The sequence below is a fragment of the Silene latifolia genome, chromosome 1, assembly GCF_048544455.1.
Source record: "Silene latifolia isolate original U9 population chromosome 1, ASM4854445v1, whole genome shotgun sequence".
Classification (NCBI taxonomy): domain Eukaryota; kingdom Viridiplantae; phylum Streptophyta; class Magnoliopsida; order Caryophyllales; family Caryophyllaceae; genus Silene; species Silene latifolia.
In genome coordinates this window covers 4767024-4781826 of record NC_133526.1, presented here as the reverse complement: position 1 = coordinate 4781826, position 14803 = coordinate 4767024, and the positions used below count along the sequence as shown (strand labels likewise).

Below are 14803 nucleotides of genomic sequence, written 5' to 3'. Positions count from 1 at the left end.
AGTTGTAGAACTATTCATTTAGTTTGGGCAAATTTTGTAAGGATCGTCTTCCTTCTAAAAAAAAATGTTTCTCATGGCCTTTATAAATAAAAAGACATTCAAACGAGGATCTGTGTTTTTTCCTACTAAATTTTTTAAGGTAATATAGCTTATAGATTTAGTTAGGTGGTGGATAACATAGCGTTAATAAGGGTAATTGTGCGTGTCAATTAACTTAACTGATAAAGTCATGAGCAGTGGTGCTCATAACCTGGGTTCAAATCCTGTCACCATCAAAATCAAAATCCCTCTTATTGCTCCCTTTACACTAAATAAAAGAATAACATTTCACACTGATACGGTCTTACATTATACGATTTCCGAAACTAACACGATGAAACAATGTTCTTGTGTTATTTGCAAAATGCAAACCTATCCACTCTAAGTTTCTAATTGCTTCAATTTATTTGCTGGAAAGATGGACTAGTTATGGTCTACGGACGGGTAGGATATAGGATTAATACAACGAAAATATAATTCAACTACCGATGAGTAATTAACAATCAAAGATTTCAAACCAAATTAACTCATATGCATCATAAAGCAAATTAAATACCTGTAGTTTTTTGCAACATCGTCCAAAAACAATAGATAGTTCTACTGAATACGGAGTTAAATTAAACCCTTCTGGGACGACCAAAACAGATAACTTTGCCATTTTGAGTACTAAGTTTGGGACCATCTTTTCGAGACATCTTAATAAAACTCCCTTTAAATTCAACATCGCAATTGGAGATCGTTGGACACCAATACAGTTGCTTGCACAACTTTATCTCGTCTTTTTCATCAAGCAACAAATTACCCGGCGGTGACCAATCTTGATGTAAATCATTTACTCTAAGATTCAAGTGCTCCAAATCGCAAGTGCTTCTTAACAAATCCATTATAAGGCGTGAGAAAGATTCCGCGTACCTGTAATAACTTCTCCTGTTATCGATTTCCACGTTTATCGACTTTATCTTTCTGAGTGCTCGCTGTGAGCTTCTTATGTCGCCAGGGTTTTGGTATAACGGCTGCTTCTTATGATTATTATCGACACCGCAAAATTTAAGGTTCAAAACGTCTAATACCGGACACATGTCTAACACGGACAACAGAGTATTTAAACAGAGGCGCAGTTTCATATTAAAAGTGAGACGAGTAACATTGCGAAACACCGTAGTAGATAAGGTATCTACTGTAGAAATATCAATGGTAAGGATCCTTACTTTAGAAATCGCCTCGCAAAATTTAGACAACTTTTCTTTATCTGCTTGACCTTCGAAGAGATCAGTAAATTCGATTTTTGTTTCACGCAGCACAATTGGTTCCTCCTCAAAAGAAATGGTCAATGATTTCGGAGCGGAAATAGCCAAGTATTCTAAATTTGGGGAATTAATCACTATTTTACAGCTTTCCAAAGACGTATCAATTTCTCTATCATAGCAATTTAAAGACAATTTCTTGAGTGATGGACAAAACTTAATTAGTTTTTCAATCCATTTTAAGATTTCGAACTCCAAAGCAAAGTAAATGGTTAAAATCTTCAAATTTGGAAGATTGATGGCATCACAATCATAAGGGAATTGCCAATCACGATAATAATAATCATACGAGCCGCCTTTGGAGCCCAATTCCATCGACACTAGCGACTGCGTTTGAAAAATAACACTTGGTAATGTATAGGAATTAGAAAACCTACATAAAGGATTATTACACCATGTTACCTTAAGTTGATGGACGTTCCGGTTACAAACGTCGCGAATAACAATATCCATGCAAGGCGCCCAAAAGTCCGCATTAAAGGATTCAACAAAATCGATACTGAAGCTATGGATTAAAGGTGAGGTAATTTGTCTCATGGTTCCATTCAATGCGGTATCGAGATTAAATTGATTCCGGTAAGGACCAAAGGTGAAATCGATAGAGGTTGTGTTAGTCCAAAGACCACGCCATCGACGGGATAAAGTCCCGGTAGCAATGGCAGATCGAAGAGGAAGAAGGGAGATTATTAAAATAAGAATATCGTTGGGGAGAGAACTCAACCCGTCCACCCTTCTATTTCTCCTTCTATTATTCCTGTTTGTCCCTTCCATCTTTGCTAAGGCTTCAAGGCTTTTTCGGGTTTATGTCCTTTAATAGAAATTGAGGGTTTTTAGGGTTTATGTCCTTTAATAGAAATTGAGAGGGAGAATTGCATAAGAGTAATTGTAATATTATCCTATTGAAACAATTACAATGATATCGCATTTATATTAGCCCAAAGATACGAAGATAACAATCATATGTTCTAATAGTAGTAGCATAATATACTTTATTCTATAATACAAATATTATTCCGATTATGGTATATTATAATATACCGTAATATCTTCAACATCCCTCCTCAAACCCATGGTAATTTGTCTAAATTTTCAAGGGTTTGCAAGGAAAACAAAGACCAATAAAACCATTTTTTTTAAACCTTCGATCTTTAAGAGGAAGGCCATTCTTTTTCGAACTGCTTTGGCGAATGGGAACGTCGTCGCTTTTCGAACCCACCAAATCGTTGAAATTTCGTTGTCAAGAACGTCGCATTTTTTCGAACTTGACAAATTTTGGTGCGTGACTCGCCAGTCGATGCGTATAGGACTCGCCAAACCGAGCTTCGCGTAAATCGCCAATAATATAACGTCCCACATCACCAATCATTACATGATGAATGCAGTCCAAATGTCGGAATACCATATCACCAGATGATAAAAGCAGCCATTAAAAAACACCATCTGGGCGTAATTCAGATCAAAACAACACCATTACGGTGTATATGAATCAAAATGATAGATTTGCTAAAATTGAAAGCCATCATTGGCCAATTCAATTTGTTTAGCCACGAACCAAAACTATTCAAAATCGTCCCCTTTTTCTTAATAAAAGAAATATTATTCTATATAAAATTTTCGCCAACACTAATAATTATATTTTCGTAAATTCCCGCCGGAGGGCATCATAATTTATTAGTCCCTCCAGCAAGCGGCGCAATAATATTGTTTTTAGGCCTCAAGAGCGTGAGGCTCGGAAACCATAATAGAAATGAGAGGGAGAATTGCATAAGAGTAATTATCATATTATTGATAATAGTTCGTTTGTGTCTGAACCAATTACAATGATATCGCGTTTATATTAGTCCAAAGATCCGAAGATAACAATCGTATCTTCTAATAGTAGTAGCATAATATACTTTATTCTATAATACTAATATTATTCCGATTACCGTATATTACATGCAATATACCGTAATATCTTCAACATCCTTTAGCTTTTCTTTTCGCAAGGTATTTGTGATTTTATTTTATTTTATTTTTTAAATTAAAGTCGACTATAATAAATAAGCTTTAGCACAATTACGAGTATCTATGACATAAGTTTTTTTTTTTTTTTTTTTTTTTTTTTTGTGTATACCATCCGAGTACATAAATACTTTGTACCATAGTTTTTTTTTCCGTGTCATTCTAGAGGATTGAAAATATGCCTTGGCAAACGACTAAAAGGGATAACTTCACCATCTGAATTGAACTAGTTACTTTGGGCGGATTTTGAGACATCTGAAAAATCTCCCGACGAATTCAGCCTCACACCCTAACGAAGTCGTAGGACAATGGAAGAGTAGATTGCAAAACATCCTTGTGGTAATGTGCTTACATTGGAAGGTTTTAGGGGATCCACTTCGCGTTATTCTTCCCAAAATCCGAAAATTTAAGGGTCAAAGCGTCTAATTTTGGACATAATTCTTGGAAGGACGACAACGCAATCTTCGTGTCAACATCGTTACACAGTTTCGTGTCGAGTGTAAGACTTGTAGCCTTTCTGAGGAGTCTATTGATCGAATACGAAAGAGGGGGGTGAATTGAGTATTAAAAACGATGACCGCTTTTTCGAAATATATGATATAAATTAATTATTTGATTTTATTGATTAAAATCAACTAATTAAATTACTAACAATAAATGCAAAATCGAAATAACAATAATAAAGAGAGAGAGAGAAAGAGAGACACACAGGATTTTGAAGTGGTTCAGTTTCACAAGTCGAAACCTACGTCCACTATTCTCGATTAATAATTTTTAGTACCTTTCTCCGGATTACAAAAATTATCAATCCACTCGTATAATCAACTATATGATTATAACTCAGATTGAGTATCGCTAAATACTCTAGGTTGCTCTTACGTTAATAAGAAAAGTACAACGATAAATATTAATCTCACGTTATGCGAGTGAGTACAATATCTTGTGTACTTAGTATCCTATAACGATTTTACTTCGAGTGATTGACAAATTTGATGCGCAATTTTTGTATAAGCAAATTGGAAAATAAAAATTAAGGCTCAAAGAATTTTGCTTAAAATATTTTTCTCTCTAAAAGTGTAGATGTGTGTTCTACTTTTAATGTTGAATGAATGAGAGTATTTATAGTAGAGTGAATTAGGTTTTAGGAATGTTCTGAAATTAGGGCATAGGAATGTTCTGGAAGAATAAATCCCAAAACGACTTGATGAACAAGTAAGAAGCAAAGGAAGAAGGAGTTTGGCCTCCTAGGGTTTTCGGCCACCTAGGGTTCGGCCTCCCTAGGGTTCGGCCGGCCTCTGGGCCTTCTTCGGTCCACTATTGCTTCCATAGCCCACAACAAATCGAGATAGAATTTAGTTAAAGCCCTAGGTTGCATGACGATATAAATATCGTGTTACAAACCAACAGTTTATTCAACTTAAATTCTTATTAATTAATTCCAATTAAAATAAATACTCTCTTATTTAATAAATCACTAAAAATACATTTTCCAAAAATTAACGCATCATTTTTGTCTAGCAATGAAATTATGGCTATTAGGTCATAACTTCACTAACCTTTAAATCAAACAAAGTAAAGCCATTACCGAATGACGACCTATACTATCTAATCTTGAGTAGATCTTGAAGAAACGAATCGTCTCTTCACAAGTCTCTCATCTTGAGTCTCGTGGTTGTTATTTGGTCTTGATCTTGAACATTACGATCAAATATCTTTGAAGTAAAACCTCCTTGGTCCAATACTTCAAGCTTGCGTCATTGTAATTGTTCCTATCTAAATTAACACTTAAGCACACAATTACACGCATATGTTTATAATATTAAGTCCACATACAAATCATTACTGTCATTATCAAAACAATTAATTAGGACTAAAGGTCCAACACTTTCGAAGCAAGGTAGTAGGAAAATTATCTAGTGCAAAAACATGGAACGACATAACCCGAGCATTAGACATAACCTTGTAAAATTCTGCCATTAACTCGTAATCTACCTTCGCTGGAGGTTCAACACCGGTTAATTCGATGTTTGCTTCACGTAAAATAATTGGTACCTTTCCGAAGGTACAAATCGTTGATTTTGGAGCTCGAACAGACAATAACTCGATCTTTGGGGCATTAATATGAAATTTAAGGTATTTGCTTTTTTTCCAAGTTTATAAACAAACGTCTTAAATTTCGATTGCTACGAACAAAAACAGTTATGATCCTCGTAGTTTAAAGATACTTCTTCGAGTGATGGACAAGCCTTGGTTAGTTTCTCGAACCAATTGCAATTTGAAGGACAAAGATAAAGAGTTAAGTTCTTAAGATTGGGAAGATTGATCGATTCAGGCAACTGCCAACCAACCGTTGAGCAAAACTCAACTGATACCAACGACTGCGTTTGAAAAACTACACTCGGAAAATTAATGATATGTACACCATCATAATTAACACGGAATGTTACCTTAAGTTCACGGACGTTCAGCTCACAAATTTGTTTGAGTTTCGAATCAAAGGAAGGCAGATATAACGAATGGTTATTCACGCCAACTAACTCGAAACTAAAACTACGGAGGACGGGTGAGGTAAAGTAGGCCATGATATCGTCAAAAGCGATAAAGAATTCAAGTAAGCAGTCGTAATTACGGTTGCTTAATTGAATTGTAGTACGGTTAGTCCAGAGACCAAGCCATCGACGAGATAAAGACTCGGTGGCGATGGCTTGAGGGAGAGGAAGGTAGGCGATAATTCCGATAAGAATGTCGTCGGGAAGGGAGCTTAGCCTGTCTTCTTTTTGTTTGGCATCTGCCTTCTTTTTAGTCCTCTGCCTCCTCTGCTCTGCTCTGTTTTTGGCAGCCATTATTAGGGTTTAACAAGATTTTAGGGGTTAAGTCTTCATTTGGTATTTATACGTTTGTACTATGAGTTACGATATTGGATTTAGTTTCACTTGGATATGGACCAAAGATTTTGATGCCTAAAACTCGAGTCTTGACAAAGTTAATTAAACTCCGAACCGGAACCCGTTTAAAAAACTCTATTTGTTTTTGGGTTACAAGAAGCGGGATTAAGCCCATTACTAATTACTAATCTATAATACAGAAACCACACATGTGTTTTTTCCCGCCTTGATATAGGACCATTTTGCACTCTTTTTCCCTCTATTTTCATGCATATTCAACCCCATTTAAGGCGGTTTTGTACCCCCTTTACTCTCGTTTCTAGTCCCGATTCCCTTTACTATGACACTTTGGCCCCCTTGCAGAAATTGAGGCGGGAACGGGCGAAACGAAGCTAGAAAGACGGGATTTCTAAGCTATGCATGAAAGATGAAGGGAGTTATGCTGAGGAGTACCCTCAGCCGGTAGGCCGGCGGCCGGCTAGCCGGCTGGGAGTACATTTACAAGGAAATGAAGGAAGAAGTTGGAAGGAGCATCCCCAGCCGGCTAGCCGGCTGGGAAGACCATATGAGCTTGAAGACAAGAAAATGAAGGAATGTTACAGGAAACTCCCAGTAGGTCAATCAAATGGCCGTGGCCAGCTAGCTACCGGGAGTCCTCCAAAAGGCCAAAAGTCAAGATTGAAGTCAAGGGTGCCCCCCGGTCGGTGACCGGCGGCGGTTGACCGGCCGTGCACACTGATGACCTCCAAAACTCGTTCAAAGTTCCAGATCTCCCGGCCCCGGCGCAAAGCGGTTCGGCTGACCGTAGGGAATGCATATACGTGTTTCAAAGCCCATTTCCAATTTCTGTCCTAATCCTTGTGTAACCTATAAATACCCTCTCTTAAACCCTTTTGTACACACAACCCTAGATCTAAGAATATTTCCCTTTCAAGTTTAAAACTTTGCTAATCCTTTTGCTAATCATTCCTTAATTAGAGTAGTAATTCAATCAATTTGTGATTGAATTTGGGTTGTAAGAAGAAGATTGAAAGTTTATACTTATTTATTCTATCATTCTTCCTTTCTTGCTTCTTGATTGGTATTATTTCTTTCCTTATTTCCATTTGTTTACATTTTGTTCTTCCTTCAAGTTTATTTGATTGTTTATGTTAAAATTGTTGTTGTTGTTTGTTTGTTGTTCTTATTTTCACCATTGTTCATCTTTTCATTGTTCATCTTTGTTTTGATTCTCTTTCATTTGTTCATCTTTGGTTAGTTGTCCTTAAAGACTTAATCTTTGAGTGGATTTGGTTAAAGATTGTGCCTTTTAGTTTAATAATCCTTGTTATTAGATTAATATCACTTTTCCTCTTAATTATTGTTGATTTGTTGCATGCTTAGTAGTAAGATTTATCTCCTCACCATGTTTGTGACCAAAGTTTCCATCTTTATTGTTTATTTTGCAATTAGAACCATGATTAGTGAGTAGTCTCCTTCTAGGACTCGGTTTGGCCCGATATGGGTAATTTCACTAATTAATTGTCACTAAGGCTAATTTGTGGGGAAAATTGGTTAGGGTAGTCTTGGGGAATTTTCATGCTTAAGGTTTGGTTTCCGGGTAGTGTCGGCTTTTGACCCTTGCCACACCAACGGAAGTTGGTTAGGTTGTTAGTCGAGTATTTGGGGACCGACCCTTGTCACCAACTAAGGTTGAGACCGGAAGGGAGAACCGAGGGAGGGTGCCCCTAGGCTAGTGTTTGAAATCGACCTCCGGAAGGGGGAGTGGGATGACCCGGAATAAGATGAGGGCTTAATGACCTTGACCATTTACTTGACCTCCTTGGGAAAATGCATGTTCTTGGGGGTTGTCGGGTTTTGAGTTAGGGAGACCGGCTTTCGAACCCGGGAGGGGGGTTAGTCGGAGTAACTAGTGTCCTAGTGCGAGACCGGAAGGGAGGTTCTAGGCGAATTAGAGCCATCTCCCCCTTACCTTTCTACCCCTTTTGATTAGCCGAGACGATTAGTATGTGGAATTACTCATATTCATGGTCGGACCGAGTTCTAGTCTTTCTCTTTATTTGATTTATCTTTTATCTTTAACTTGTTTTTACCTTACCTTGTCTTTAGTCTTTAAATTTAATAGTTTAGTGCTAGTTTGTTACTACCCTCTTTGTTATTTATCGACTTAGCTAAACCGGTGAATTAGAACGATTAGTACTCCACCTACTCCTTGTGGGATCGACCCTTTTAAGTGTACAACGATAAAATCGTGCACTTGCGAGGTTTGACTTGAGACCATCACGCCTACTACACAATCACCTACTAAATTCAAAGGACCTTATTTTCTCATATCACATATACCTATCCTTTAATAAGCGGAGGCAGAGTTCTAAGTTTATTGATCATTTACTTGGTATTGTTTAATTTTTACCTATTTTCTGAATAATTTAGTTTCAATAGAGTGATTTCATGATGTTTATGTATGTATGTTATTATTGATTTGGCTAATTTAGGCTTCAATTACTAAAATTTTGTTAAACAATGCAATCGGGTCGAGCATTTACAATGAATAAGACAGTATGATGACGATGGAGTATGTAAGTTCAGTGTTTAAATTTATGGCTAATATTCATCCTCTTTTTTCATTTCAATTATGACATGTTTAAAAATTTAATTAAGTTCTCTTTCTACTCGAATTTTTTTTTTCTTCCCCATTCACCCAAAACCCTAAATGCTTAAACACACATTTTCTTCTGTTTTTAAATATATGTAATCATCATTGTACTTCCCTTCTTCGTGCTCTATAATTGTTCTCCAATTCAGTTCTTTTATAAGAGAAAGTGATAACTCGCAAGTCGCAAGAAATTAATAAAAGAATGGGAGATTTGTTTATCACAGGCACTCATTAACCGTAACATAGGCATGTGTTGCTGAAACTTTAATGATGAAGTTTAGTAAATGGAGATTATGTTAGGTGGTTTCACTCACGTCAACATGGAAAATGACTCATAGGATCTGAAAAATTGATCAATTTGTATTGATAGATATTAACCAATTTAAATCATCTCTCTTGCAACTTTAAGGAAGAAAAAGTTTGATGAGTATTGAGACAACAACTTTAACTAATCTAAACTGATGTAAGAAAATAGCTTTATATCTAATGCTGGTAGACAATTTATAGGATTATTCGATGAAAGTATATTTCGACAATTAGTTTATGATATCAATTAGTTTAAATTTGAATTCATGAGTATTCCTTATTGAAACTGGCGTACAAGACTACAAGTTATCTCACATATTTTGGTGACATTCTCATATTATTTTTAATTGATTTGTTCATTATATTTTTTTCTCGGGAGGAGTCAATTGATTCGTAGGAGGTTATCTATGTAAACTATCTGAATATTATGCTATGAGAATATCAAATGATATTATATATACCCGTGCATTCTGCACGGGTATTAAGCTAGTAAATAAGTAAAAGCGAAAACGATAACGAACAACATGAAAAGGAAAGTACAAAGAAAAAACAGAGCAAACAAACTACGACTTATTGATTGGGACAATCCTTGGCCATGACACGCCTCCAATGTCCTGCTGCATAAAACGATAAAGCGGATTCGGTATATCATCAGGCTCCCACACAACCACTCGCTGAACCTGCCCAACACCCATATTTGCGAGCCAATCCGCACATTTATTTGCTTCGCGATAAATATGGTGTACCTCAATATTTCGTGGATGGTCGTTTAGGAAACACTTGTAAATCTGGACCAAATGAGCATGTGCCGCCGGTAATTCCTCCCTCTCCTCCAGCATAGTTACAACCGTGCTTGAGTCCGTTTGCATAATAAGCCGACCACCAAATCTCTCCTTCGCAATCATCAACCACCGCTTCAAGGCCATCAACTCAGCCCTAGTGACCGTCGCTAGTCCTAAGCATTCTGCGTAAGCTAGAAGCAAGTTCTCTGAAGTGTCGCTGAAAATGCCCCCCGCCCCTGACGGACCCGGGTTACCCTTTGAGGCTCCATCGATATTAAGTACAATTCGCCATTTTGGTGGTGCAACCCACCTGACAAAAGTTTCTTGGTACTTCAAACGACCTGGTTCAGCTAGCAAGTCAATGGATTCCTTCGCATTCCGTATTTCCCAAATTCTTTGCATTAAGAAAGTGAACATGTTTTGAGGGATATCCTCCATCCTACCAAAACTCCAACAATTCCTCCACCTCCAAATCCACCACACCACAATAGCGAAACATGTTGGCCAAGTATCCAAAGCTCTCACTTTTGGAATTTATAAGTACATAACAAACCATAACATTCACGCAATGATGGTACTTCAAAAAATTAGAACCCACTCCCATGATATCCTAGTCATGGTCTAAGTCATTAGGGCCACATCTAACTTCCCAATTATCCCTTAACCAATCCCAACCGATTATTCAACAACTCATCAAAATCAAGACTTAATCATATAAAATAAACATGTTGGGGTCTAATCGAACCCTAGTGAGAATACTACTCAATAATCATACTTGAATTAACATTAAATATGCTAACTACTACTCTAATAACAATATTAAACATAATGAAAATATAATAAAGATTGAAACTTTAAGTAAACTAATCTTCTATTCGTGGTTGCGAACAACTAAAATAGATGATTTCCCGATTTGCTCTTGAAAATTTCCGACAAGCATTACGAGACAGCTTGTAAAACTCCCCTACAAATTCAACCTCATGTCCCTTAGAAACCATTGGAGCTTGATGAAATATCCTGCATAAATCTATTTCCATTCTTTTTATACGTTCTACAGTTTCCTTTCGACAATATCTTGCAGCATGTAACCTAAAATGGAAATGCTTTGAATCGATAGTGTTACTTAGTAACAAGAATCCTACTAACTCCACGAAATATTTTGATGGGACTCTGTAATTCCACCAGTCGATTTCTACCTCCACCCTCTTGAGTACTCGTCGTAAGGTGCTTGAACGGCGAGAATGTGAGGGGAGTTTCAACCACGGTATATTCTTAGTATTAGTACAAACGCCTTCAAGTTTTAGAGCAAAAACGTCTAGCACGGGGCACAAGTCTAGTAATGACAACACTAAATTACTATCAAGGGTATCGACGTATTGTTTCATGTTTAACGTAACCCTATTTACATTGCGAAACACGGTACATATGCAATTTAGTACTGCAACATCCAAAGTAATCAAGCCAACACTAGAAATCGCTTCGTAAAATTTTGACATCGACTTCTTTTCTTCATCGTCTAGATGATGATGCTTTTCAGTAACTTGGAGTTTAGCTTCACGCAACGCAATTGGTTCTTCCTCGAGGCAAACTATCGCAGCTAACGGAGCACAAACATTCAGATACTCTAATTTTGGGGTGTTAATCACAATTTTGCTTTTACTCCCGGACTTCCAGTTTATAAATAATCGTCTTAGATTTTGATTCGAACATTTCAAATAACCATCTGTCCTAGACTCTAGGCACTGATCTAAAGACAACTCTTCAAGCGATAGACAAGATTTGATTAGTTTTCCCAGGAACTCGCAACGAATATAAGAAAAATTAAGGCTTAGCTTCTTCAAATTGGGTAAAATGATGGGATCAGCATCGTTAGGTAACTCCCAATCGACCATTGAGTCCAACTCGATGGATACCAGTGACCGCGTTTGAAAAATATAACTCGGTAATCTAAGCTTATACTTACCATAAAAATAAGAGGGGCGCGTAAAATTGAGTTCACGGACATTCCAGTCACAAATTCGGCGAAGCCAAGAATAGTCAGGAGGCTGCCAATGCTTGCTCGAAAAATTGCCGTCAAATTCGAGATGGAAACGATGGATGAAAGGGGACTTAATTTGCCTCATGACGTTAAGAAAAACATCAGAGAATACAAACTTATAATCGGACTTATGATCGCTTATGATAATGGAGGATATGTTCTTCCATAGACCATGCCATCGACGGGATAGTAACCCGGTGACAACGGCTGATCGAAGAGGAAGACAGGAGATAATTACGATAAGTAAATCGTCATGGAGTGAACTCAGCAGGTCATTTGTTTGTTCTTCACTTTGAAAGTTGTTATTTTTCCTCCGTCTCTTCTTCGCCTTTTCTTCGACGGCCATCGATGTGGTTTAAAGTGGCTAAAGAGAGTTCAGGAGTTTAACGTTCAAGGGTTTTCACTCTTTCACAAGATCTTCCCAGTGTTTTGGTTGAGTTATGATTTGACTGTGTATAACCTAATTTGACTTTTACCGCAAATGAAAATAAATTGGGATATTATTTCAAAAAAAAAAAAAAAATTGGGATATTCAATATGGTACCCCTTTGTTTTTGTATATTCTACCCTCGTTTTGAGCTAGAAATTTTTGACTGTCTATAATTCTTGGTTACGAACTCCAAAAACGACAAATCTTTTTTCCAAACTAAACATCTCATAAAGATGATCAATTTGAAAAAAAAAAAATCGTTACTTTATGAACTCGTATCCATGAGCTATAGTCAGTCAAAATTTATTTGGTTAAAAGTATTTGACCGACCATCACTCTTGCAACAAGTTCATAAAGTGACAATTTTTTTTTTAAAATCAAATATCTCGGAAAAACGATCAATTTGAAAAAACAGTTACGCCGCGTTCCGATTTCATTACCATGAATTATGCGCGGTCAAAGTTTTTTAGTAGGAAAGGAGGGGTACCCCTTAAAATATAAAAAAATATAGTGCTACCAATCTACCATGTAGAATATCCCAAATAAATTTAATACATTTATTTAAATACTAATTTAGATCTCGCACAATGAATGCGTGGTATTTATAGAGTCTTTATTTTTTTTATTACTTATGATGCTAAATTAACACCTCATTAAGTTTTCATATTTCACATTATTATATTTTGCCGTGAGAAAAAATATTGAACTACAAAACTATTTAATAAAATTTAGTAATGTCATGAAATGTGTATATAAATGAATTTTTTTTATCACTAAGCTAATAATTTCATTTTATAAATTTCTCAAATTATTTTTTTTTTTCACAAATCTAAAATATAAGTTTATATTTTTGGTTTATATAGAGCAAATATGCTTTAAATTATTCCCCAACAAAGATTAAAAATTTGTATTTAGACTTTTATTTTATTTTAATTAAAAAATTAATTAAGTTTAATGAAAAGTTATATTTTAATGAAAAGTTAATAGTTTAATGCTCATTTGAGATTTGTTATATATGGTAATAAATATGACTATAGCCATATGGAGCTCTAACAACGCTTTCATCGCAATGTCTCAAAGACTCCTGCCAAGAATACAATCAATAACAATGTAAGCGCAAATAAAAAGTAGTAGCAAATTGATAAATTAACAAGGTACAATTGTTAAAAAAAAAACGTAAAATCAATTATTCTTTCTAAAATTTGAAATTGTCTCCTGGCGAACAACTAAAATTGATAACTTTGCGACTTGCTCCCCGACCTTTAGGTCCAGCTCTTCGCGACATCTTAAAATACTCCCCTACAAATTCGATCTCACCTTCTATCCAAATCAATGGAAGCTTGCTGAAAACCTTACACAAGTCTAATTCCATTCTTTTTTCACGGTCTACACATTCCATTTCGCGATATTTATCACCGGTTAAACTAAAATGGAAATGCTCTGAAGCAATGGTTCTGCTAAATAACAAGTATTCAACTAATTCTAAGAAAGACTGTACAGGCTTGTAATAATCTTCGCCCAAAAAGTATTCGATCTCTATCCGCTTGAGAACTCGTGGTACGGGCCGTACATGGTCATGCTTCGGGGGATTCAAGTTCCATCTGAAATGGCTAGAAATATCACCAAATTTTATGGTTAAAACGTCCAACGCAGGACACATATCCAGTAATGACGACAGTATTTCAATTTTATAGCACGTTCGCATATTAAGTGTAAGACGAGTTGCATTACTGAAAACAGTAGAGAAATAATGTAGTACCAAAACATCCAATGTAAGAGTTTCGACATTAGAAATCGCTTCATAAAATGGTATCATCAACCTCTCTCCTTCATCATAAGGCATGTCGTCATCAAGTTGGATTTTTGCTTCGCTTAACACGACTGGTTCCTCCTCAAAACAAAATACCGTGTCATACCGACCACGCTACTACAAATCCCTTACATTGATGACGCTTTCGTATTGATGCTTTCATAAAGCGTCGACCTCAAAAATGACCCTCCAATCTTATAATTTAAAGAACCGCCCTTATACTAAGAAGGAAGCGGCAATTATCTAAAATTCAACCTAAAAAATCCCGCTACTATGTCTAATACCCTACCTGGTCCACTATCTCTATCATTTTTTTACAAATTAAAAACCCTAACCCCTAAACTTCTTGTTCAATCATCAGCGAAAAACATGATTTAATCTGCCGATCACCTCTAATTCTTCAACTCGATCACAAAGATACAATTTGCCAATTACATATCATAGGTACGGTTCTACTTCTCATTCATTTTCAATTACTTGTATGTTATTGATGGCAATCTTTATTGATTTAATCGAATTATGTCCGTGCTTCATACTTTCGATCAACGA

The 14803-nt window shown here is 36.2% G+C and overlaps 1 protein-coding gene across 1 annotated transcript; it reads right to left on the bottom strand.

Moving 5' to 3' along the window:
• Positions 1 to 5530: 5530 nt before the first annotated feature.
• On the bottom strand, positions 5531 to 6190 carry LOC141626505 (FBD-associated F-box protein At4g10400-like). Its single transcript, XM_074440292.1, has one exon. The coding sequence runs from the start codon at positions 6188 to 6190 to the stop codon at positions 5531 to 5533; it is 660 nt and encodes a 219-aa protein (XP_074296393.1).
• Positions 6191 to 14803: the final 8613 nt, after the last annotated feature.

Excerpts from the sequence above, each read along its gene's own strand:
- LOC141626505 (XM_074440292.1), bottom strand. The coding sequence starts at position 6,190 with ATGGCTGCCAAAAACAGAGCAGAGCAGAGGAGGCAGAGGACTAAAAAG.